Genomic DNA, 26,943 nt, shown 5'->3' with positions numbered 1-26,943 from the left:
AAGGCTTGTTGAGCTCATGAGTCTGAGTCCTATCTGTCTTGGTCACCACTTTATCCACAACCCCCACCGAGTGCATGACATTGGAAGGCACTCTGGGAGGGTCGCCTGGTTGGCTCAGTTGGGAGAGCATGTGACTCTTGATCTTGGGGTTTTAAGTTTGAACCCTACGTTGGATGTAGAAATTACCTAAAAAAATAAAATCTTAAAAAAAAAAGAATGCATTCTGGGAATATGCCTAAGTGACTAAAATCATGTTTTCTATTAGCTTGTAGTGCAGCAGGGATCCCAAAAGGATGAAAATGAAGGATTTAACTGTAAACTTCTCTCAGAAGCCTGGGGAGGGCTGCTTAAAGAGTGTAGTCCCAGGCTCTACCCAAAGGTTTCAGTGGCTGTGAGGTGCAGCCTGAGACTTTCCATTTCCATAGGTCCAAGGATAAGGCCATTCTCAGAACCCTTGACCTAGAGACAATGGTAGGTGCTTCAGCAACGAAGCATCTAAAACTCTGACTCAGGAACATGTTTGGGAGGCAGATACCCTTGGCCTAAATGGAAAGTGTGACCCTTCCCCAACCTCTCCCAGGAAGCCTGAGTTCTTCCCCCCCCCCCAGTCCTCCAAGATGCCCCCACAGGAGTATCTCTCTCCATCCCTCCACTGCACTTACTTTCCTCCTCAGATATCCAGGTTACATCCTCCACCAGGGACACTGCCTCCTGGCAGTCCTCTGGGTGCTGCGACTCCACCCACATCCGGAGCTTCCTGGGCAGGGCACCCAGGAACTGCTCCAGCACCAGCAGCTCCAGCATCTGCTCCTTGGAGTGCACCTCGGGCTGCAGCCACTGGCGGCACAGCTCACGCAGCCGCGCCAGGGCCTCTCGGGGCCCTGCCACCTCCTCAAAGCAAAAGCCCCGGAACCTCTGGCGCGCAGCCTCAGGGTCAGCTGGATGCTTGCCTAGCTGTTGAGTGGGCCCCCCGAGCACATCTGGGCTCAGGGCCTCATCTTCAGCATAGAGGGCCCGGATCTGGGCGTTTCGGGGACGTGCTACCTCTTGGTTCAGTGTGAGGACTTCAACGACTTCGATCTTCATCAGGGGATTCCCAGCAGGAAAAGGATCCAATTGAGGGTCCAACTGAGCTGTAGGATACTCTGTAAGTTAAAAAAGCACAGCCAGGCAAATGGCCAACAAAGCACATGAACATGGTCAATATTACTTGCCAGATGGTCAAAAACACTGTGAGATGATACGACATTATCAAAGATGGATGGTAACAACTGTTGGTGATGTTGAGAAACTGCTGTTGGTGGGAATATAAAATGCTGCACCATTTTGCAAAACAGACTGGCAGCTCCTCAAAAAGTTAAACATAGACTTATATTACGACCCAGGAATTCTCCTAGGTATACATCCCAGAGAAATGAATATAGATGTCAACACCAACACTGGTACTGGAATGTTCATAGCAAAATTATTCATAAGAGCCAAAAAGAGAAACAACTCAAAATGTCCATCAAATGAAGGGTGGATAAACAAAATGTGGTCTACCCACACAATGGAATATTATTTGGCAGTAAAAAGGAATGACATACTGACACATGCTACGGTATGGCGAAACCTTGACAACATGCTGAGTGAAAGAAGTTAAACACCAAAGGCTATCTATGGTATGATTCCATTTACATGAAATGTCCAAAAGAGACCAATATAGACACAAAGTAGATTAGTGATTCCCAGGAGATGGGGAATTGAGGCAACTGGGGGGTGTTGGCTAGTAAAAATGAAGTTTTATTCTGGAGGGTGATGAAAATGTTCTGCAATTAGATTGCAGTGATGCCTACACAACCTTGTGAATATAATAAAAACCAGTGAACTGTACACTCTCAAAAGGTGAACTTTATAGTATATAAATTATATTTCAGTACAGAGGGGGAAAAAAGGCAAAAGGCAAGGAGGAATAAGAAGAGACCTCTTGGGGCACCTGGGTAGTGCAGTCGTTAAGCGTCTGCCTTCGGCTCAGGGCGTGATCCTGGCGTTCTGGGATCGAGTCCCGCATCAGGCTCCTCCGTGGGAGCCTGCTTCTCCCTCTTCCCACTCCCCCTGCTTGTGTTCCCTCTCTTGCTGGCTGTCTCTCTGTCAAATAAATAAATAAAATCTTAAAAAAAAAAAAAAAAAAGAAAAAAGAGAAGAGACCTATCATGCTGTATAGGTCTGCAGCCACGCACAGGGAATAGAACCTGATCCTGCCTCCATGGGGGCCAAAAAGATGACTGGGAAAGTCAGGGGCTCTGTGTCTTGGCATAGAGTTCACAAGAGCATCTGCTGAACACAACTCTGGCATGGTCCCAAAATGCTAAGGAGGACACACAAATCAACAGGAAATAAGAAAGCTCTCTGCAACTCCAAGAAGAAATGCTAATTAATGACTTAAAATCTTAAAAAAGTAAACAGAAGAAACGTAACCATGGATTATAGTTTACTTCAATTAGATTTATGTTGTTTTATAAACACAAATGGCAGGGCTGATATCAAGAACAAATGTACCCTCTCACCCTTGCTGTTTAGAATATACATGATTAGCACAGCTCTACCTGTAAGGAACTTACAGCATGAACTCAAAGCCTTAGCCACAAATGCCCAGGGGAGTGCCGGGGGACTTTCACCAGATTAATCTACTTGTGGTCAGGGAGCTTTCTGAAGAGGAACACAGATGTAAAGACACCAAGGGAACGACTATTCGGAGACAAAGGCCAGACCACATATAACGGTAGAACTCTTGACACTGAAACCCGTGGCAACAAGCCCAGACCATGAGAACTTGTTTAACGACTGCCAGTTTCTCTTTTTTACCCCGCAAGTCAATAACCTCCAGTGAGAGCCTAACTTTTTTCGCTGTACCTCTTTCCGGCCCTTGCCTCCCTTGCTGCCGTGGGTTCCTAGGAGACAGCCTAACCTCATTTCGGTGGTCTTTTTCCACGACACATTGCTGAGCAATGGTATAGGATGGAGCAAAACTGGAGAACAGGCAGTGTTAAAACACGGCTCAAGAAAATTGTAAAAGATTTACATGTAAGCATTAAAAATAACATTGATTTTAGTGTGATTATTACAACGCAGGAAAAGGCCTACCACGTGAAGCAAAAAAGCGGAGCAGGAAATTACTGGTGTGGAGTCACTGCAGCTGTGTTATTAAAAAGAACAAAGACAAAAACAAAAAAAACCTCGTAAAGACATGAAGAACAGCGGCTGCCTGCCTAAGTCGCGCCAGCTTTGTTTTGTTTTTTCCTCCGTGCCCATCCTTCCGAGCACCTGCAGATTAAATCTGCAGGCACGCATATTTTTAAGCGGCGCTCGGAGGCTGGGCTTCCAGAGTGCCGCGTTGCCGAGGAAGCGGCTCGGGCGGAGGCCGCAGCCACAAGCACACGTTTCCGCTCGCCTTCGGGAAACTGAAGCAAGCCTCCGTCCCCCTTTCCCCGAGGAAAAAGGGCGACACCGCCCAAATCGCCACAGTCACGCCCCGATCCCCGAGTCCGGAAGAGCGCCAGCCGCAACTTCCGACCCGGCCCAGAGTGCTTCACGCCCTGAAACCGGCGCACTACAACTCCCAGGAGCCTCCACGGCGGAGACTTCCGGTGTCGCCATGTTGAGGCTCTGGGTCTGACCCAGGCCCTGCCCGGACGGCGGCCCCTTGGCTAGTTACTGGGCCCGGGGATGAGGCCTCTTCCGCTCTCGTTCCCTCCCCCGATACCCCGAGACGGCGGACGCGCTCTGGGGCGACGCGGGCGCAGCTGGAACTTCCACACCCATCTTGCTGATCTGCAAGTTTTTTCCCTTTGGGCGTGCGGGGCGGGGGAGAGCGCGGTCGCTTCCCCCTAAGGCAGCGAGTCACCCGGATTCCTAATCCGTCTTCGTGCCCCAGATTCGAAATCCTTCCCCTGTTCCCGTAGGGTTTTCTTTTCCCCCTCCAGATTTCCTGATTACAAACCTTGGTTCGTCTGTGGTTTCCTCGGTTTACCGGTTTCACAAACCTAACCGGTGCTGGAAATTGCTGGCGCGCTATCCGAGAAGTGAGTCAGCTCGGGGTCAGGAGTCGCCCGCGATGGGTGGGGCCGCGCCCGCCGCCCCGGACGGGCCTTGGGCGCTTGGGGTTGCAAAACACGTCCTGGGCCGCGCTTTTTATCTTGGCCACAGCCACACTCCTTTCCTAGGTTTAAAGTGTTTTTTTTCCTTGATAAAAGCAACTACAGCGTTGATCTCCCATTTCCGACCTCTTCCCCTAAACTTTTGTTATTAATTTCATTTGGGGGCTTCCCTTCCCGACTCGTTTGTATGTGCCCTTCCTGTTCCTTAGGACTTCTGAGAGTTCATTCCTCCCACCCCCGGCAAATTCTTGATTTGAAAGCAAAGTTCATGTATTCCCTTTCAATCAGAGCTCTTGGAGCTTGAAATTTCCGTCAGAGTAACTCAGGAAGCCAGGGATTCCCAGCAGCCCTTGACCTCAAAAGTGCCCGATATGGGCTACTGGGGCGCGAGGGGAGGTAGCGCTCCCTAGCGGCTCCTTGCTGAGCCACAGGTACCATTTTGAGCAATAATCATGCATTACGCTTAAAAAAAAAATCTTCATTCTCCACAAGCTTCCCAACTTTCTAATTTCTAAAACTTGTTTTTTACTCCTTGGTTAATCACAGGGATTATTTAGTACTTTATCTCTTAAGAAAATTAACTGTAGGTTCTTTTCATTCCACTCCATCCCCCTTATTTCTCCGTTAATTCTGATCATGGATTTTGTTCCTCCTCTTATCCTTGGGGGCACCAGGGCAGTTTCTCAGAATCTTGAACTGAATGCTCATTCAAAAATGTTAACTCTTACCGTTTTAAGTTTTAGAGCCTCTGTAGGTTTGGATGTTGGGAACTCTGCTGATCCTTGTTGTGCTGAGAGCTCAGTGGATCTGCAGCCTGACTCTCCCTGCTGTAGCAGCCCTTCAGGACAACACACATTCTGTAGGGTAATCCTAAAGCACCTAGTGGGTGCTATGCAGTAAATGAGATGGGTCACAAGCCTAGAAGCCGGTGGGTAAGTGTCATTCTAGGCACTGCAGTCCTCTAAGTCTCTTATCCTTTGGACCATCCCCCAACCACTGTCTGTGCCAGAAGTATTCACCCCACTTCACAAAGAAAGTGAAACCCCTTAAGTTTACCAACTGGCAGAGTTGGAACTGGATCCTCAACTCGCTGGGGCACAGCTGGGACTGACTGACCCACTCATCTGAGTGGGGCTACACAAAATAATCTCTGTCAACTGTAGCTCCAAGTACTGGTTTTCAGTCCACCAACTGAATGGTCTGGGTGGGGATTTGAGCAATTTAGTCCCCTCACTTGCAACTATCTATTTAGTAGGTTGTTATACAAATTCTCCAAGCCTTTGGGCAAGGTGCTTAATCTTTCTGGGATTTAGTTTCCTCTTTTTAATTGATTAGGTACACAAGTGATTAGGTATAGTATGTAGGAAAGGCTGATGGGAGCTGCTGTTTTCTTCCTCCTCTTAGTTTTCTTCTTTCATGCTGTCTCTGCTGCTTCCCTTCCAGGGTAAGCCATCTCTCCCTCAGTGCTCAAGAGTTCATGACTAACCAGGTACACTAAGACTACCAGTCCACAAATTTAACAGTAACTAATAATAGTGATTTTTCACGATCTTGTTGGGGACCAGGGTCAGGAAGAGTGCTTATCTCAGCTCCCCTCATCCCTGTGTACATTCCCGTTCCTTTTCCTCCCTGTCCAGAATGCCCCCAGCTCTTCACCCTTTTTCCTCCCCTCCCCACTCACTCTTCAGCTCTGCTGGGCATCCCATGAAATCACCTAAGTTTGTTTACCCCACTAGACTGCTGAGGATGTCAACTGGGTCTTGTGCATTTGGAAACCCTAAAGCTAGGCCCAGAGGAGGATCTGCCAAAGGTGATGACCATGTTTACATCAAAGTCTTTGAATAACAGTAGTTACTGTTACATGAAGGCCCCCAAGACCTAGGCTTTACATACCATAGTCCCACTGAGCAACAGCATCCATCCTTCACACAAAAGAAATCCATGCTGGGAGAGCCTAGGAGCCCTGCCCAGGCCACAATGAGGAACATAGCAGCTGGGATCCAAACCCTGTTCTTTTATGCCCTTTACACCAAAAGGTGCTTCTCACAGCCACTATCTTACTTTTCCTCAAATGTGCTAAAGTGTGTCTTGTCTGTAGGTATTTGTACTCCCCTCAACCCTGCCTCATAGTCTTTCCTAACATCTTCACCTGGTACCCCTTCCAGTTCTCAACTCAATTATCACCTCCTCAGAACTGTCTTCCTGCCCAATTTTGAACCAGTATTGCCCACCCACGTCACTCCCCTCTAACATATTCCATTGTTTCATTTTTCTTCAGGGCACTGACTGCCATTTCAAAGTATCTGCTTCATTATCACGCTCTACCTTCTCTACAGCACTGCCCAATGGAGCTCTCTTTGTTTAAGGAAATGTTCTAGATACACTGTCCAACATAGTAGTCTCTAACTGCAGGTGACCAGTGACCATCTGAAAGATGGCCAATGTGACTAAGGAACTGAACTGCTGAAGTTCGCTTTAGTCTGTTTAAATGTAATCAGCCACATGCTAGTGGCTGCTCTGGAATAAATTCAGGCCAATGAGAGAGGCCTTCTACCCTGCTCAACACTGTGACCCACCCCTGTAACAGTACATGGCATTTTGCCAGGCGCTCAGGCAGTATTTATTGACTCAACACAGCTTCAAAGCGCAATTTGAGTGTTTTAGCTGTCTGGATTTTCCCATATTTCTGTCAAATTATAGGGAATCTCACTAGCATTTTAATTGTGTCCCACTGGCAAATTATCATGGGAGGATTGCTGTCGCTACAAAGTTCCCTTCTACTTGAGAGCCTGAGCAGGATGGGAGTGAAGGCCACCAGGTAAGAAGACACCTGTTTTACACTCCTTCTTCTTCCCAGACCAGCCATGTCAGAGACTTGGATTTCTGCTTCCACTGGTAGAATGGCTCCATCAACACTTCTCTAGAGGCTGCTGGCTGGAATGATGGTAGGACTTAAGAAAGGGACTTCATAAACTTCTAGCCTTTTTAAGTCCTCAAAAAGCAGTCACTGCACTCTATATCTGAAACTAATCATTAAAAAAAAAAAAAACACACAGTCATTTCTTCTTATTCTGTATCCCACTTACAATTTTTTCAAATAGAAATTCCTTAATACTTTATTCCTTAACAATTCCTAATCATTTCATAAATAATTTATTCTTAGATCCCATTTCAAAAACCTATTAAAATATTTTCTGTGTTAAATTGGCTACTCATGGTATAAGCCAAAGCCATTACTCTCTTTCGTTTTATAATTTGTCACATTGATGAATTTGTAAAAACAATTTCAGAGAATTATTTTTTTTAAAGTGGTTAATTGCTGAGTTACAAATATTTCCTTTTTAATGTTTTTCTTATTTTGTGCTATAGTGAGAACAATGCTATGTATACTTTGCAGAATCTGTCAACATTCCAGCCTGTTCTGTCATTGAACTGTTCATGTTCCATGGGAATTGTCTTTTAACAAGAAGTTGGAAAATATTCACTGCCCAAGTCAGTAATAGGGAGCTGGCCACTTTGTTCTAAAAAAGTTAACTTTAGTATTTTTCCTGTGACCAATTTTGGCAACCTTACACTTTTCCAGAAATCTTTCCGTTTTGTTTGTTCATTCCTACACTCAACAAGTAATTACTGGACACCTGTACTGTGTCAGGGAGTGATAACACAGAGGAAAGGAGATAGTGGTTTCCATTTTATCACCATGGTTATGGACAACACTTCTTAAAATGGAAAGTTACCCTCCCACCCAGTTTCCTTCTCAGGAGGCCATTACAGCCTACCAGCTTCTATATTTAGTGATAAACAACCAACACACACATTTGTTTGTGTGTGTATTTAAAAAAAAAAAAAAGGACATTGATATTACAAGCATCTATGTATCTTTATACATCTTAAACAATATATATTTAAAAAATACACATTATCTTGGAGACTTCCACATCAGTACATAGACCTGGCTCATCCTTTGGTATAGTTGTAGAAAGCATTATAATGAAAACTACACGTGTTGCTGAATGCATGTATACTGCTGTTTCCCTGTGTAGGTTTTTAATTTGCCTTTTATTTATCCTCTATTTAATCAAAGTTGGTTTTGCATTTTGTCCTTCCCGAAAATTAGCTCTTGGTTCTTTTCTTCTCCATTTCTGATTCATTTATTTAAACTGTATTTATTTTTCCTCTTTCCTTAAGACTTTTAGAGTCAAATGCTTATTCATCTGTTTTCCTTTTTTCTTTTTTTTTTTTAAAGCAATCTCTACACCCAGCATGGGGCTTGAACTCAAGACCCCAAGATCAAGAGTCACATGCTCCTCCTACCAAGCCAGCCAGGTGCCCGTTTCCCTTCTTATTCAATTAAAAGGCATTTTTAGGCCTTGAAATTACTCCAGGGATTACATCTGGACACCAGGCAGAGCAGTTTCCAGATAAAAGCATCAAGATTACATGGGTCCGAAAGAGCAAATATATGGAAGTGACAGAGAATGTATTCTTGAATAAAGGTTGCACAGTATGTGACCACACAAATATTAGGCTGGATTATGCCAAACATGTTATGATAGTCACTCAGGATTCTAAACTCTTGGCCCACTCTCCAGGATGTGAGCCTTGCAGAGTTCTTAATAGCACTATGTATTTCAGCATTTCCCTTTATCATCCCTTACCCACCCTCTTGTCTCAAAGCCTGGCATTGTCTTCAAAATCTCCTCTTTGAAGACATCCTCTTGTTTTTTAGTTTCTTCAGCCATTCATTCACCCACCAGTTTCCTGAGCAGGAGATTGAGTCACTGTCTTTAGCAACTGGGAACACACATGGGAAACAAAGACTGCTCTCGTGTTAAGTTTAATATTTGTTCTAGGTGTTCAGGTCAGGTAACAGAACAAGTTGGAAAGACAAGATCTGTTTTGCTATATTTGTACACTTACATGATGAAAGTTTTAGAGTTTGCCTTCTATATGATTATCTGGTATAAAAATAGGATGGGACATTATTTTTAGTCTTCAGTGGGGTTCTCTCCAGTGCAAGTTTTTTTGTTTTGTTGTTGCTGTTCTGTCAAATAAGGTGGGAGCTAAGGCTGATGATTTGCCTGCACAGATTACATTGAGGGTCTGCTCTCATATGAGTCCTCTGATGCTGAATACAATGAGGACTCCTACTGAAGGACTTCTTGCCAGTGGGTTCTGTGCCTCCTGAAGCCTTCCTAACACTGATCACATTCTCAGGTGTTTTCCAGTATGACTGCTGTGATGCTGAATAAAAGAGCTATGCATGAAATCTTATCCACAGCAGTCACATTCCCTTGGCTTTGGAGTTCTCAGAGGTAATTATTTGGTGTGAGAACTTTTCCACATCAAATACAACTGGGTTGTGTTTTTATTTTTTCCAGTATGAGCTTTCTCAAGTCAGACCAGAGTGAATCAGGCCAGAAGCATTTCCAGCTATGATCACATTCCTGGGCTTTCTTCCCGTTGTTTGAGTTCTCATGTCAAAAAACTCATGAAAAGAACTTCTTCCATTCAGGGTCTTTGCATGTTAGTCTCCCATGTGAGCCTTTCCTTAAAGGGTGAACTGAGAACAGGCTTTCTCACTAAACACATTTTATTCAGTCTTGTTCTTGAATTGAATTATCTTTGTATGAAACAATTGATTTCCTACATCCATTACACATTTGCTTTATAGCCCATGTGAGTCCTCTCAGGCTACAACACAAAGGGTGAACTCTAGAAAAGGATTCCTTCTCTTCCTCCCAAAAAATAATCTCCTTGTAGAAGCTGGTTTTTTTTTTTTCTGCTAAAGCTTGCACTAATTTGAGTGTTGCTACATTCATATTTGTAGGGCTCATCTCTCCTGCTTCATTCCTTGACAAGTCAAAAGTTAAATGTTCCATAGGCATGACCTTCAATATAGTGTCTTTACTCCATTGCTTTCCTATGGGTTACATCTAGATTATATCAAGTTTTCCACCCAAACCACACATGTGACACTACTTTCTTCAAAGGAAAGAGTGNNNGCTAAAGATCTAAATGCTATCAAATAGTTGTCCACATTCCTTATCTTCACAAATCAGTGCCTTCTTAAAGATGAATGCCATGTCTTAAGCGCTTATTACTCAGTGTCCCTTCTATTTCAGCTAATGTCTGTGCTGCCATTTTTGTTGTCAGGGAGAACTGGAGAGCCACACAGAATGAACTGCCTCAGAAAGGCTGAGCTTTCCACTTAAACCCAGTCCCCTGTATTGGGAAGAGACACCCACTACACCAGTGATGGCAGAGACCACTGTTGGAGATGATGGCCTCATCTTAGAGTAAATAAAGTATGCCATTCCAAACACCTATAATTCCCAAGTTTTTCTGCCCCGCCGGGACTCCTTCTGAAGTCCAGAGGGGTGCATTCCACTGGCTTCACAAACCTCTACTTGGATGTCTCTAAGTCCCTTCTCATTCACACTTCATTAACATAACCAGTCAAGACGTGGGACAGTTTCACAAACTTGAATTTAGGTGAAAGCTATAAGGGAGTTCTTTGTACTATTCACGTAACTCTCTTCAAAATTACTTCAACCAAGTAAAACAAAACCTCTGTTTCTACCCTTCAAAAGTTTATGGCTTTACCAGATTTCATGTCACTGACTAAAACCAAAAATTCAGGAGTAGTAATTTTTCTCCTGTATATTCTCCTTTTAAAGTTAGATGTTGGGGTGCCTGGGTGGCTCAGTTAAGTGTCTGCCTTTGGCTCAGGTCATGATCCCAGGGTCCGGGATCGAGCCCCACATCGGGCTCCCTGCTCAGCAGGAAACCGGCTTCTCCCTCTCCCACTCCCCCTGCTTGTGTTCCTCCTCACGCTCTCCCTCTCTCTCTGTGTCAGATAAATAAAATCTTAAAAATAAAGTTAATGTTGATATATACAAAAAGAATGTATGTGGGTAAACGCATACATTACAAATAGTCACAGGAAATCCCTGAAGCCTTCACCTGAGGGATTCTTGGCAGCTTCCTTTCCTTTGGCCATTACTCGCCTGGCCTCAGTGAATCCACTTATGCAGTGGGAGAAGGCCGTGCTGGCTTTTCCCCAACCCCTCTGCTACTCTCTCAGGCCAGGTGTCATCACCTCTTCCACAGATGCTACCTACCACGGCTCCCTGCCCTGCTTGCATCTGTGCCCTACCATAGTTCTTTCTTCATAAGCACCTAAAATGTGCTTGAAAAGCCACATCACACACCTGCCTGATAAAAATCAAAACTCTCCTCACAGTGAAGGAGGACTGTGCACTGCCTGTGCACTGCCAAACCTAGCTTGCCTGTCACTGTACCTTAGTTACCTCCTCCCAGCCCATTTGGTGCCTGTTTCCTGAATGTGCCAAGCTTGTTCCATTCTCACGGTCACCCCAAGTGCTGTCTCTGTGCCTGGAAGCTCTGTTCACCACCACTCTTATACGTCTGTAGAATTCTTTTTCTTTAGGAATTGGCTTAAAATTTCACTCCTGCAGTGCCCCCCCTGCAACCACCACCTCTAAAGCAGTAATTCCCCATTATCCCCCACTTTACATCACCTTCTTTTTTTTCTCAGTACTTACCACTACTTATCTGTTCACAGAGTTATATCTGGGGAACTTGTTTGTAGAGGCCATAATCTATTAGACTACGAAGTTCACAGTGGCAGGGATTATGTTAGGTCTTCGGTTCACTACCAAAGTGTTTAGTGTACTACATGGGACCCAAGGGGACTTCCACAACAGGTATTTGTGAGGTGTAACAAGGGGAGGCAGTGGAGGGAAAGCAACATGTAAAGAACTCTTTGTGACAGAGCAGAGATGAGTCTGGAACCTATTACCTCAGGCACAGTCTGTAATAAAGTGTCCTGATGAACCTCCCTGCACATGGTTATCTTGCTCTGTGACATAGCCTTGGAATCTCTTCTCACCTGTTAAACGAATTCTCCCAAGATGTGCAGAACCATAGGTAACCAAAATCTCTCATGGCAACTAGGTTCAGGGAACTACCCGATCATCCAGAAGTGCAAGGCTGGAAGGTTTGCTAACACAAGACTTGAGCTCCAGGGAGGATGAGACACAGACCTGCCACAACCAGAGCCACCACACAGGGATGGACTTTGGAAGGCAGGATCAAGGGGAACAACCAGGAAAGACACCACAGTGGGTGGATACAAAGTGCTTGTGTTGCTGGGGACCTTCCAAGTGAGGTAGAGCTTAGTGACCTGTGCTAATGGTTGGAAGGGAGGTTTTCAACGTAGGGAATGAAAGGAAAGGCTCTGAATATAGAAAAGCAAAAACACTAATGCTGAGCCATCAAACTGAGACCAGAAAAGGGGGGCAGAGAGTCACAGAGGTGCCAGTCCATGTTGTGGCAAACAGAAAATCATCACCAAAGATGGGGACCAGGTGCAGATTTCATAGCTGAATACTGTTGGAAGCATGTAGTTCCAATGTCACTTGAATTTGAACACACAGAACAAAAGCAGGGGAGAGCATCCAAAGTTTTCTTTACAAAGTCAGCACACACTGATATAAAAGTTGATAAAGAGAAAGAACACAAAAAAGAAATCCACCCACCTCCCCAACCTAATTTATGAATATTGATGGGTCATTGGATGCCAACAGCATGTTACAACAAGGTCATATCTATGTGTATTAGGTCACTGTTCAAAGGAGAAAATCACTATGATCACCTTGGAAGGCTATGAAGGAAAACTGGGGCTATTACTGATTATCATTTATTAGAAAGGGCTAGATGACTATTTCTTTATCCAGATAAAACTGACTTGAATCAAAGCTGAGAAACTTTCCTATTTAAGTCAGATATTCACTCTTCACCCTTTCAGCTTCCATGTTTTGGAAGTACCAGCTGTGATGAATGTCATTATGTAATGGGGCAAAAGAAGTTCAAAAAATACTAATACAGTTGTCTCCTCCTTTATACTTGCTGGTAAAATGACTGTACTGAGAAAATTAATGAGAACCTAATAAGACAGAATTTTGCAGCATGCCAGGCTCATCTGGATCAACTATGTGAGACTACAAAGGAAGACTAACAGGAACACATGAACAGCAACCACGGTGAAAGCTCAACAGCACTCAGGAGTGCTGACATGCCACTGACATGGCACAGTGAGGCGAGCAGATCTCCTTGTATACTTGTGTCAGAACTGGACTAGACAGACCAATTCTGCATCAAGGAATTCTAAGTCCAATCATTCTAACAGGATTTTCTCAATCCCTGACAAGCTGATGCTAAGTGTTCATCTGGCAAACCACGTGGTTGAGAACAGCTAAGAATTTTTTAAACAATTATGAGAGGACTCCCATTTATCCAAGTTTGTTATAAGACTACCATACATACAGTAATATGGTCTTTACTCAGACTAAGATCAAGGAAGCAGAAGGGACCAAGATGGAGGCCTGCACCCAATAAGGACTATGGGAATTTAGTCTATGATAAATACGGTGTTTCTGGTAAGTGGAAAAATCTTCAGAAAATGTGCTGAAAGAACTTACGCTCCATGCCATATACATAAACTCCATGTAAGTGCACCAATTGAAACACAAGAAAGTATTTATAAAACCTTCCTATGACAGGAATAGGAATAAAAACATCTGAAAGGAAAAATACTTGAATCATAAAACTTCTTTATGGAGACTAAAGTTAAATTTAAAGGTGGATGGTACACATAAGAATATGTGTAACTTCACGAGGGAAATGTGAACTACACTCAACATACTATCAGATCTGCAAACCTTAAAAAAGATCATTATAAATCTCTGGCAATGAAGGGGGAAAGCTCTCATGTATTTGAGCAGCTGCATTTATTTTAAAGGATTTTAGAGAGCAAGCTGTTGCTACTAGATTTTTCGCTTCTATCTTGGTTGATGCTGATATTCTATCTCAACAAATCCTACCTACAAAAAAAACCCAACTTGAAAGTCCAAAAAAATGAACACAACAAAGTTTTTTTCAACAACTTGAAAGACTATCAAGAGGAAAAAAATCAAATGTGGACTACACTATATCTGCTAAAATGAATGAAACAGGCCTGTTTGTATCCAGTGTAACACTCCCAAGTCATATTCATATACATACATGCAAACATCTATAAAGAAAAAGTCTGGACAGACACACCACTTACTGGTGATTACGTGAAAGAAGAACAGAAGAACAGTGGAGCCCCTATGGCCAACCTGCCACTGGCAACAAGTTCATGCTCAATGAAGTGGTACACTCCTGACTCTGAGACCAGAGGAAAACAGTTTGATTCAGCATGTCTGCAGCTACTCATACCACCCCATCTGGGGTTTTCCCCTGTCCATCTTCTTTTCTAAGACACCACTCCCTGACTAACCAGTCAGCCCATTCCCTGCCAGGACTCCCGTGAGCCTGGTTCTCACCTGAAAAGGTGTCTTGAGGAATTCCTCTCTCCACCGACCAGAGCGCTTCCTCCTCCTCTAACTGAGATACCACATCTGGCTTGGAAAGCTGATGTTCTGCCCAAGGGAAAAGAGACAGGGCTTGGGGGGTCTGTGTTCGGGAGAAAATGCGTTTCTGCTGTGGCACATGCTGTCCCTGAATTCTTCCCTGCAAGGGCATGACTTCTGGTCTATCGTGGTGATAAGAACCTAAACCATTCCCTTTGTCAGCTACTTGCCCCCCCCTGGACTCCCCTTCCAGTAAAAGTAGCAGTGGGACCCAGTTCTGGCCAACAAGTACTAAGAAAAATATGTCAGCTGGGGACCTCAGGGCTTTTTTCTCCTTGCTAAATATGGCAGGTGCGAAAAGAGAACTAGCGAGGGCTGCCCCCTCCCCTTCTTTTGGCCTTGAATATGAACATGATGCTGGGTGCCACAGCCATGCAGCCACTAACCTAAAAATGGAAAAGTCCACACTAACCACAAAGAAGTGGAAGGGATCAGTCTTCAGTGATACTCCTGAACTGTTGGAACACTGACCTGACATCCTATGGAGTTCTTGTTCTAAATGTGCATCCACTACTGTCAGCTACATCTCTGACAGACCTACCTCCCTAGCATTCAAGGCCTCTGAGGGATGGACTAGGTGGCTTCAAAAGTCATTTGTGAAGTTGCCCTTTTCCCACAAATTAAAGCCGCCTCCCTCAGGCTCCATGGCCTTTACAACTGCACTCTCATCCCTGCAACCTGAGCCCAAGCAGACACACACTTCAGAGGCACCACATTCGTGCTGCAAAGCGCAGATCTTTATTGACATGGAGACCATCCTTACCCACAGAGACCAGGTTCCTGTAGTTCTCCAGCATCATCTCTCTGTACAGGGACTTCTGTTCGAGGTCGAGCAGTCCCCATTCCTCTGAAGTAAAACCCAGGGTCACATCTTCAAAGGTCACTGGTTCCTAAAACCCACAGGTTTCTGTTCAGCCACGGTCTGTCGTCACCTACACTGACAGGAGGGGGAAGGCTGACCCAGCACATGAGGGCACAGTCCACATGATGACCCAAGAGCATTCCAGGTGTCTCATGTGTTCTCGAAATTGCCTGAAACTGAGCAAACCCAAGCTTGGCCCTAATCAGGTCACAGCAAGGAGGGCATGTGAAGCCAGAGAGAGCTCTTCTTTCCCCAGACTTCTCCAGTTTTTATTTACTTGGGGATTCCAATACTGGTATTAGCATCTATACCTCCTAGTAGGGAATTTCGTGAGCTTAACCATCACACCCAAGCCTTCATCCCCCACCCACTACCTGTGCTGCCTCTATTTCCTTCACATGTCAAGGATCCATCCTCCTCTGTTTTTTCTTAATGACTGAGCTCAAGTCCCTTCTAGTTCTGATGCCAAAGTAGCTAGTGAAATATAAATGTGAGTCTAATCCTTGTTTAAACCTATCAATGTCTACCCCCAATATAAAGAATAAATCAGATTCCCCCAGAACCCAACCTGTACTCTAACCATTCCCTTGGAAAGCTAAGCAACCTGCGGTTCATCTGTTCAGCAGGGTCTCTCATTCCCAGCCAGTCTCTCAATCCCCCCCAAAATGCTCTGCGGTCTGAAGTCATCTCAAGGAAAGGTGGCATCCCACTATCATCCGGCAACCCCCACACCCAGATCCAGGGGTAGACTCAGAAACTCAAAGAAGCCTCTACTCACACGGAACCAGGCCGTCGGAAGCCCGGAAGCCATACCTTCCTTCTCGACGTATCTCGTGGGAGTGGGCAGTCCTGAGAAGGTCGAATTTAGGAGGTAGGAGAGGTGTGAGGGCTACGCAAAGGGGGGGCCCTCCTTTGCCCAGTAGCGACCCTACCAACGTGAAATGACAAGTCCACCCCCAACCTACAAAAACGCACTTAAAGGGTCGTCTCCATTTCTCCCCGACACCTAGAGAGGTTTCTTCTAGTCCAGAGAAGACCCTCCTCCTATTTCCACCCAGCGGGAGTCACTCCCCTCCCCAGTCCGCACACGCCCGGAACGGGTCTGCCCGCCTTAATCCCCACTCCCGGAGGGAGTTGTCTTTCCTCTGGGCCCGGAGTCCCCCGACCACACCGCCCCTTCCGGCCCCGCGGCGGGAAGACGGCAGGGAAGGCCGGCCTCCGGCTGCTGAGCATGTCGGGGAAGGGACTGAGGCTGCACACCCCGAAGAATGGCTCTGAGACGGTTCCGCACAGCCCCGACGGGAGCAGATTTCGCGCCACACTCACCCAGCGCGCGGCGCACAATGGCGACCGTCGGCCCGCGGCGAAATGCGTCAGCGCGTCGGCCTGGACTACAACTCCCAGCCACCCCTGCGACGTGCCCGCCCGACCTCTCCTAGGCGGCGGCCATCTTGGCCAGCCATCTCGGATGGCAGGCGAAGCCCGGGCCGTCCAGAAGAGGGCCTTCGCTGGCGACCCTCGGTGGTCCAGCTGGATTGGGGCCTCAACACTTCTCGAAGTAACAGCGCAGGCCAGGACAGAGTTGTACTCCGCCACGAGGGCGACCATTCGTGGGATAAACCGGAAGTTGGGAAGGGAAGGAGCGCAGAGGGGGTGGGCCGGAAGTTGATTAAAGTTGGGGGGGGTTGTTGGAGGGACGGATTATTACGTCCCTGGGCGGAGGAGGAAGAGCAGTCAGGGCCGGAAGCGTAGAGGGTTGTGGCTAAGTGCTATTCCTACCCAATGTGGAGGAAGGAAGGGTGGGAACAGGGCGGGAGGGAAACAGGGGGCGGAGCTAACGTCCAGCCAAGGTCGGGGAAGGAGGAGGGATGGGCGAGTAGTGGGGGGGGCGGAGCTAAAGTCCACTCAAGTTCCGGGAAGAGGCAGTGAGAGGATAGACGGAAGTGAGTGGGGCCGGTGCTGAATGTGGATTCTTGTCTAAGGGGAGGAAGAAGGGGGGAAGGGGGAGGGGGAGGGCAGGAAGTGTGCCGGAGGCGGGGCTAAGATCAGTCCTGAGTTCTGAGAGGAAAGTGGGGACGGGGGCGGGGGGGAGGTGGGTAGGGCCTTCCGGGAACGTGCAGCTGGAGGGATTCTCTGCCCTCCCGGGGAGGGGAGAGTAGGGGAAGAGGGCCGGGCATAAATGTCCACGCAGGTTGTGGGGAGAAGGGCAGGGTCAGTTGTGCCCTAAGCATGGGTGAGGGGGTGGGTTGTCGAAACCAGAACTAGACAAAAGTTAAAACAGTGGAAATAGGTTTTATTCACAAAAATGTCACAGGGGAAAAGACACTCGTATCGACCTGGGCTCAATTGTGAATACAACTAGATCAAGTGGTATTTATAGCTAAGAAGCAAATTGAAGTGTGTGTGTGTGGGGGGGGTTGTTGGTTGATAGAAAATTACAGTGTCTGGGGGCTTCTGGCTGAACCAACCTAATAAGATTGTTGCTGAAGGCAGGCCAGGGTGATCAGATACCACCTGGGGGCAACACTGGGGTTGAGCGGTTTGATCAGATTTCAAGGTGGAGAAGTCTTGTTAAACTGACTTAGCAGTCTTGCTAAAACTAGGTTCTAGGAGGAAGTACATGGATGGGCATTGTAGGAAGAGGGTTCAGGGGAGCCTGACTAAAGTTTGGGTAAGCAAAGAATCTTTGTCAGGGAGAAGGAGTGAGATGGGTAGGATCCTCTGCCCAGTGTCCTCTTCTGTGAGCCAGGGTGCCCGTGTTTAGGAAATCAAAGTAGTCAGTCGCTGCCCAGGATCTGGTGTGTGCCCAGTGTGTTCTCATCTTCCTTGGTAGCCAAAGACTACATAGTTTCTTATCTTCTTCAGAGTCCAGTATCTGGCGTTCTCTCATCTTGTTAGGTCCTAGGGCCCACTGTGGTCTTGTCTTCCTCAGGGCCCAGGCTCTGATGTTCTTGGGGCTCTCCTAACATTCTTATGCCCAGAACCTGGTGTACTCTCCTCTTGGAATTTCCTAGCAGGTTTTAGGAGCCCTATGTGTCCCTTTGGGTCATTCTGCCCACTGCCTGCCAAACTTGTTCCAGGAATTGTTAATTTTTATGATCACTGTGGAGAGCGTCCACCTGCAGGCTGCACATTGTTCATCTTATTTGTTGCAATTAGATGGTCTTGATTTTGATTAGTATTTACTCAGAGACGATGCAGATGTCTTTCATTCTAACAGTATTTTCCTTGGATTTTTTGTGGCTATTGTAGATAAAGCACCATAAGTAATTTGGCTTCTTCCTTTTCCATGTTTTGACTTAAAAGAATTGATATTGTATAGCTCTAAGTAGTGCAGCAGAGCCAGATTAATTAGTCATGTTATTATTGCTTTATTTTGGATGTGACTGGGGATGCTTGTAGTGGTTCACCATCAGGTTTGATGGAGGACTTAAACAACTTTAGGAAGCAAGCCCCCTTGGAAGTTCTTCCAGTTATTTATTTCTGTTTATATGATATGGGATAAAGACATGATTTTTGGTTAAAAGGTGATTTTCTATAAGTATATTATTGAAGATTGATTCACGAAAGCCACTTTAATACAACTTTTAACAATAAATTGCATGTTCTTTTTCTCATTTAGCAACTTAAGCATGCTACTTAATTTACTGCAATTTGATTATGTTAAAGCATTTCTGAACAAATGTTGACTATTATCCATGTAAAATATCAAAAATGTTATGCATCCTGTTTGCACATAGGGCCCCAATCCTCCATTCAAAACGTTCAGGGCCAGAACTATTTTGGAATCCACAAGTGTTTGGATTTTAGCAGGATAGTAAGGTGCATATACCACACAGTATGTAACATCCTGAGCAGGTCTGAGGCAACATCTGGCCATATATACATCTGTAGCAGAATACATGAAGAGTCACACTCAGTTGGAGAAACACAATGTGTAAATAGCCTGGTTATATCTGGTAAATTTGGCAGATACGTAATAGAGGAAGAAATTTGATTAGAAAAGGTTTGGGAGTTTAGAACTGCAGAAAAGGCATTGTGGATCATGTAAAAATGGCTGGATTAGCAATAATACTTGTTTCATTCCATTGCAAAGTTTAATTTGTACTTTTCCTCTCTTCATATACTCCATGTAGTCAAAGACACGTTTATTGAGGTACTGACTTGTTGAAATATATCAACATTCTTCCGTATGCTTCCTTTAATATTCCACTGACTTAATTTAAACAACATATGACTAAGAATAAGAGATATAAAACTGTATATTGGCCAAATCACTATGGCAGCCGGTGGCATTCAGTTGAGTCCTAAACCTGCTCTGAGACTCAGTCATGGACCTGATTTGTCTCCACTCACCATTCTCTATTCTTCTTTCATCACACAGAACATCTCAGATTGTTTCATGTGAAGGGGAACACATGTTTAAAAGTCACTTAGAAAAAGAAGAAGGGCGTATCTTTTTGCCTTTAAAACACAAGCCTCTAGGACACTTCTCAGAACTCAGACCTTTAGAACTTCAAGTTGGAGAAGCAGGAATAAATCAGCATTTTACCTATAAATTATTACTATATAAGTAGTAATCCTGTATAAATATATATAAAATATCTGGGATTAATTTGTTGGGAAATGCAGGGGAACTACATGAAAATAAGTTTCTGGAAAGAGTTACTAGTAAACTTACATAAATAAAAACGCATATCATGTTCCAGGATGGGAAGTCCAATTGTAAATCCCAAATGATCACTAAGCTCAATTCAAGAGGAAACAGGATTATAGCAGGGCCCTTCGGGATCCTGGACCTTGGACTTTACTCTGTATTTCCTTCTTCCTCAAAATGTGAGGAAAGGAACTGACTAGTTTTTCACAGGAACAATCAAGATTGGTGTGCTTGGGTGGTGCAGTCAGTTAAGCATCCAACTCTTGGTTTCTGCTCAGGTCATAATCTCAGGGTTGTGGGATCAAGCCCTGTGTCGAGCCCCAAGTTGGGCTCCATGCTTAGAGTGGAGTCTGCTTAAGACTCTCCCTTGCCCTCTGCCCCTCCCCCACCCACTCTCTCGTTCAAATAAATAAATAAATCTTAAAAAAATAGAACAATCAAGATGGATTCAAACTCAAGGAGAAATGGTCCCAGAAGCTACTACTTCAAAACCTCCCTTGTTTTTTTTGTTTGTTTTTTTTTTTTTGCCCGTAAATTTAGACTTCAAAGCCATCCATAGCATACAGTTATAATCACAGAACATTTTTTTATGGAGGTGGTGGGAGACTCATTTTGCAGTGCAGCAAGTTGGCACTTTTTTAGGTAAGGTGTATGGTTTGTTTCAAGCACTCTTACGTCACTTACTATGAAGAGGGACATGAGGGAGAGACTGTACCCATGTCTGCATGTGTAATTTGATGAAGCCACCATCTGTCCTTGGTCCCACTCTGTGTTTTCACATCATACCTTTGGATCTCTGAAATGTCTCCCTGCCTTCTCTGCAGCCCCTTGTCTGTGCCCCTGAGATTGCAGCTGAGGTGACTTGACCCTTCCTGCTGATGGCAGTGGATCTGTGCTCTTTGTGGGCTGTCCACCTCCTGAGGATTGGCTCTAAATCAAATGAGCAAGGGTCAGCCTGAGCCTGCAGAACTTGGTTACCTGTGATGGCTACTTCCCTCCCTAAATCGTGGTTCAGCATGACTAAGGAAGAGACTTGAAAGCAGAAGCTGGTTGGGAGCAAGAAAGGGTTATAATGCAAGAAATTTATGTTTTTTTTTCCCCCAAGTAACGGAATATGCCACCATTCATTATCTGACACTGCATAAAATCCAGAGGCAAAGGGCTTCCAGGGATAGTTCCTGGGTTCAGCTATCACCCTTAGCCAGATACTGTCCATCTTTTGGTTCAACCTCCCTTAGTGTATTGTCCTGGTTATTCCTAAGGCTTGTGTCCCCATGGTCTCAAAGTGGTTATCACAGTTTCAAGCATTACATGGAGCCATGCAACATTTGGCTGAAGATATTGGCATCGGGGAGTTTTTGTTTCCTGTGCTACTTTATCAAATTACCACAAGTTTTGTGGCTTAAAACAACAAAAATTTATTATCTCACAGCTCTGGAGGTCAGAAGTCCAAAATATGGGCACCCAGGTGGCTCAGTTGGTTAAGCGTCTGCCTTCAGCTCAGGTCATGATCTGCAGGGTCCTGGAATTGAACCCTGCATCTGGCTCCCTGCTCAGCGGGGAGTCTGCTTCTGCTTCTCCCTCTCCCTCTGCCCCCCCCCCGACTTGTGTTCTCTCATTCTGCTTCCTCTCAAATTTGAAAGAAAAAAGTCAAAAATGGGTCTTAATGGGCTAAAATCAGGATGTTGGAAGGGCTGCATTCCTTTCAAAGGCTCTAGGGAAGAATCCCTTTCCTTGCCCTTTCCACTTTTAGAGACTTCCTGCATTCCTTGACCCATGGCCTCTTCCTCTGTCACCAAAGCTAGCAGTCTCTTTTTGACTCTGACCACTGCTTCAATCATCACATTGCTTTCTCGGATTTTGCTTCTCCTGCCTCTCTTAAACAAGAACAATTGTGTTGACATTGAGCCCAGCACATGTATTCCAGGATGATCTCACCATCTCAAGATCTTTAACTTAATTGCATTTGTGAAGTCCCTTTTGCCTTGTAAAATAACACATTTACAGGTCCCAGGCATTAGAGTATGGACATCTTTGGGAGCCATTATTCTGCTTAGCACAGAGAAGGGATAAAATTTTTCCAGAAACCCTTTTACTTGTGGGCTTCCTCAGACCCTATTGGCCAGGACTGACACTTGGGTCTATGTCCTGTCTGTAAGAAAAGCTTATGGTAAGGGGAGTGGCTAACATTTTTTGCATCTGTAGAGGGAGATGGGCTCTCCACAATGAGGAGGGTGACTCAGCCACAGGCACAAAAGAAGTCTTCTTAGGTGAAGCTCTGCTCCAGAGTCCTCTCATCAAGTTTAGTTATAAGGCCATATGCTAAATTTGAGAGCAGGTGGTGTTGGAAGTTTCTGGGCTTGCTATCAGTAAAGGTCTGGAACTGAATGGAGTCTCAACATCCAGGGGACAGCAAGGAGATGGCTATCCTGGGAAAGGATTTGGTGGTTGTGCTGGAAAGGAAAGGTGGTATTCCATGGTGTATGAGAGGAGTAGGAGCTCTCCCTTGGGTCTAGGAGGAAAGTCAGAATTTCAAAGGATTTTCATAAAGGGGGAGGGAGAGGAAGGTCTTCAGCATTCATGTGTAGGACATGAATATCTTCCCTCATATCTTCTCCAGAACACACCAGATAGCCTTTTGGGCAGCTATTGGTCAGGCTGCCTCCTGATCCCATCATGTTAAGAGATTTTAGTTGAAGTTCATGAGGTTTGCATTAGCCTTGGAGTATGGACATTTCACCAGGCTGTGGTATATCTTTTTAATCCTGCCTGGATCCTGGCTATGCCCCTAGAAGTGTGAAGATGCACATAACTCTTTATGATACCTTCTTAAAGTTAATAGTAGAATGCCATATGTGAAATATTGGCGAGTTAGTATAAAGCTCCCTGATTTGTTTGAAGTGATGGCATTTGGATTGTGCAGGCAAAAATGATGGCATATTCTTCAGTTTTCTCCTATGAATACTATAAAATTATGCATATGTTGATCCCCATGATACTAAAAGATGATTGATCTCTGTATGACACTTCAAATTTGGTGGTTCTCTAATTCATGTATGATATAAAAAGATATGGTATTTTTATAACTTTTACATTTTATTATTTATGGCAGTCGTTTCTATGATACATTGTCCGTCATGCCTAGACCCTGAGTCCCATTAAATGGTGTTTCTGTGGCAAATCAAGGCCATATGTAGAACATAATTGCTTATCCATGACTGCCTGGAACCACAAGTGCAAAGTCTTAACACATGCAGATACCTGTTTACGGGTCAAAAACACTTTGTGGATTCTGCCTCCTTTGTGGTTTATTTCTGATATCAAGTAAAATGGAACTCCAACTAACAGCTTTTCCATTGATTACAGTCAATGAGTTTCTCAAATCTATATGAATTTCCTAAGGACAAATAAGGTGATAGCCGTAGTTAAAAGCCTGCCAACATTGACTCCATTCATAGTGTTCTCTAGTATGAGTCCTCTTGTGTTGAAAAAAGTGAGAACACCTCCTGAAGACTCTTCCACATTGGTTACGTACATAGGGGGTTTCCCCAGTATGAGTTCTCTGATGTAGCAAGATAAGTGCTATGTTTAAAGCCTTTCCTACAATGAGTATGTCCATAGGTTTCTCTCCAGTGTGTGTTCTGTGGTGTTGAGAAAGGAAGAAGAAGAGCACGAAACTTTTCCCAATGATTGCGTTATAGTGTTTCTCTTTTTATAAATCTTAGATGTAGAGTAAAGCATTCCATCCTTGAAAATTATTTCCTGAATTCACTGCAAATATTAAGTTTCTCTTAAGTATAAATTCTCTCATACTGAGTAAGGGGTAATTTGCGTTTATACATTTATATGGTTTTTATCCTGAATGAGTTCTGAAACCTATGAAAGGCAATATTTCTCAGTGAAAACTCTCCCACACTCAACACGTTTGTGAAGTTTGTCTCCTGAGTGAATTTGCTCTCAGTTAAAAGGGTTGAGTTCTGTTTGAACTTCTCTATATTCATTACATTTTTATGAACTCTCTTGAGTATGACTTATCTGATGTCATTGCATAGTGGAAGAAGGATCAAGTTCTAATTAACTTTTCCCCAAAATTCATTATTATTGCAGCCTCAATCCTGAATCAATGTTTCCTGATATGTTCCACCCATCTTTCTTGGTTCTCCTGCCTCTTCTGTAAGTGGGCTTCACATTCCTGGTCTCTGACAAATATGGAGAGATATAGGTCATACTTTGCGAATCTATTTCAAGATAGCATATGCTTCTAAGAGAAATGCCCTGCTTTCTGGTTAACTCTTTACTTTTGAGTGTAGCTTCCCAATTTGGAAAAAACAGACAATTTTAAGTGCTCAGAGAAAAACTCCAGTAGAGAAAAAAGTGATACTAAGTGAAGAAGCACATTGGAAGCACGTGGATTTGTTTTCAAATCTGCCTTGCAAGGAGTGATTGAGCTGTGAGCAGACAGAGTGAACCCAGCCCCTTGAAGTGGCTGATGGGAAGATAGATCAGTCTAAGCTATTGATCACTCCTCCCTCTCCTTTTCTAGTTGCTCTTTTGGACCCCAATTCTTTGAGGACTAGTCCTAAGCCCCTTTTTTTCCCTCTCCTTCCAGTGTAATCTCTTTCATTCTCCTGGTTCAAACACCATTTTTAAAGTTGATAAATCATACTTCTACAGCTTCATCCCAGATTATTTTCTGAGCATTGGACACATTCACCTGTCTGCTGGGCATCTCTATTTATTCTGCAACCACAGCCTGTCAAAACTGAATGCTAATCCCACATCCCTATGTGTTCTTATCCTGGCCTTTCTCTACCAGTGGACGGCATCACCATTAACCCACTTGCTCATGCCAGCAGCCACGGACCCTCCACCTCCATTTTTAATCAGTCACCAAATTTTGAGTCCGCCTTAAGAATATATTAAGTTGGTCTCCTTTTCATTTCCATTGCCCCATCCTACTCCGAGTCACTGCACTTATCAGAGGAGCTACCATGGTAGTGCTTTAACTGTCATTCCTTCTTCCGTTCTTACCTCTGTCCCAACAGGCATCTGGCACAATCTTTCAAAAATGTAAACCAGATTGTGTCATTTTTCTACTTAAACATAACCAATCATTGCTCTTAAATATTTATTTTTTTTTCTAGAATATCTACCTCTGCTATGATGATAGTTACATACAGGCAAATACCACATCTGTTTGTTTATCCTTTTAGTCCCAGCATCTGGCATGGGAGAGCCAAGACTGTTTGTTGACCAACTGTCTGAGGTAACTCATACCCCTCACCACTTCACTTTTGACTGGTATGTGGATGACTTCCAAGTTGAGGTCATTAACCCCTGGCTTCTAAAATTCCAAAGTTTGTGACCATATGTCTGCTAAAGATCTTTCCTACACAGTATGCCATGAATTTCTAATGATGTAAATCAGATCTTCTCACTCTCCAGGGTAATCCCACTCCAGGTGTCTTCCTATTGCATTCAGAAGCATCTAACACTCCTAAATAGTGTTCACAAGGCCTGGTACATCTGAGCCTCATTGCATCTGAGACTCGTCCTTCTGCTCCTTCCCCTTACCCATCCATTCTGTCCTCACTGCCTGACATCAGTTTCTTGATTGCACCAAATTCTTCCCACCTCAGAGCCTTTGCTAGCACTTCTCTTTCTGCCAAAATGCTCTTCCCCAGCTCATTATACACTGGCTTCTTCTCATGCCGGAGAGGTCAGATTAAGGCTGACCTTCTCAGAGAGGCCTTCTTGAGCTGTGTAGTGAGCTCGGTAATAGTCTCCCAAAGATATTATGTACTAATCTCCAGAACCTGAGAACATGTTACCACGCATGGCCTAAAGGACTTTGCAGATGAGATTGAGTTAAGGATCTTGAGATGGAGAGTTTATGTTGGATCATGTTGAATGGGCCCAATGTAATCACAAGGGTCCTCAAAAATGTGAGAGGCATGCAGGAGAGTCAGAATCAGAGGAGCTTTGGTGGTAGAATCAGAGGTCGGAATGATTTAGAGTCATGAAGTACACAATGTGAGTGGTTTCTAGAAGCTGGACAAGGCAAGGAAATGGATTCTCCCTCAGAGTCTCCAGGAGGAATACTAACCCATTGTAGACGTCTGACCACCAGAACTGTAAGATGAAAAATCTGTGTTATTTTAAACCACTAGGTTTGTGGTAGTCTCTTATAGCAGCAATAGGAAACTAATACAGTCTATATGACCTAGGGTCCTTTCTTCTTTGTTCCCTCATATTTTCTTGTTCTTTTCACTTACCACGCTTATCATATGTGATGATGACTTGTATACATGAAGATTTTCCAGAGAATCTACAGCCCCTAGCACAACAGCTGCCTGGCATTGAGTAGAAACTGAATACTGTTGGTAAATGAACATAGGAGTTGGAGTTAAAAGGAACTATGAGGAAAGAGTCTGGACCCTAGTACCTCATACTTGGATTACTGAAGCAGTCTTAATCTGTTCTCTTTAATCTTTGCTCTGTGATTCACCTTGATGCCAGAGTAATCCTCCTATGCCCCAGTAACATCTTCAGGACACTCTATGGTCCCAGTGGTCTTGATATCCAATCCCCCCAGCATGGTGACCTGAGCTCATTGGCAGTTATGGGACTTCCACTTTTCTCCTTACTGAATTACTTGGATGTTAAGAGATGTATGTAGCCTATAGTCCTTAAGGAAGATTCATCCAAGGGACACTTGCAGCCTGCAGCCCTCAAGGAATCTTGCGTGGAGGAGGTGTAGCATGGAGATGTCAGGTCATGAGTACAGTGTAACCAAAATACCAAGGC

The 26,943-nt window shown here is 44.5% G+C and overlaps 1 protein-coding gene and 1 long non-coding RNA gene across 8 annotated transcripts in view; one reads left to right on the top strand and one right to left on the bottom strand.

The window, feature by feature from the left end:
* ZNF274 (zinc finger protein 274) overlaps nucleotides 1-16,943 on the bottom strand; it is a 22,750-nt gene extending 5,807 nt beyond the window's left edge. The window contains exons 1-5 of one of the 6 annotated variants that reach the window (XM_008706474.2): nucleotides 16,806-16,943; nucleotides 16,258-16,328; nucleotides 15,381-15,507; nucleotides 14,531-14,626; nucleotides 663-1,145 (exon numbers count right to left, since the gene is read on the bottom strand). In XM_008706474.2, coding sequence (XP_008704696.1) covers nucleotides 663-1,145; nucleotides 14,531-14,626; nucleotides 15,381-15,507; nucleotides 16,258-16,290 — 739 coding nt within the window. In that variant the 5' untranslated portion in view covers nucleotides 16,291-16,328; nucleotides 16,806-16,943. The other 5 variants (XM_040632773.1, XM_008706475.2, XM_008706476.2 and 2 more) reach the window with 5 other exon arrangements.
* LOC103677231 lies at nucleotides 2,173-11,996 on the top strand. Of its 2 annotated transcripts, XR_005835484.1 has the most exons (3): nucleotides 2,173-4,061; nucleotides 6,994-7,081; nucleotides 8,383-11,996. It is a non-coding gene; the product is annotated as an uncharacterized LOC103677231 (long non-coding RNA). The 2 variants fall into 2 exon arrangements; XR_005835483.1 differs by lacking the exon at nucleotides 2,173-4,061 and having other exon boundaries at nucleotides 5,953-7,081.
* Nucleotides 16,944-26,943: the final 10,000 nt, after the last annotated feature.

Source organism: Ursus maritimus, unplaced genomic scaffold (genome assembly GCF_017311325.1).
Source record: "Ursus maritimus isolate PB19 unplaced genomic scaffold, ASM1731132v1 scaffold_19, whole genome shotgun sequence".
Classification (NCBI taxonomy): Eukaryota; Metazoa; Chordata; class Mammalia; order Carnivora; family Ursidae; genus Ursus; species Ursus maritimus.
This window is presented reverse-complemented; position numbering and strand designations above follow the sequence as displayed.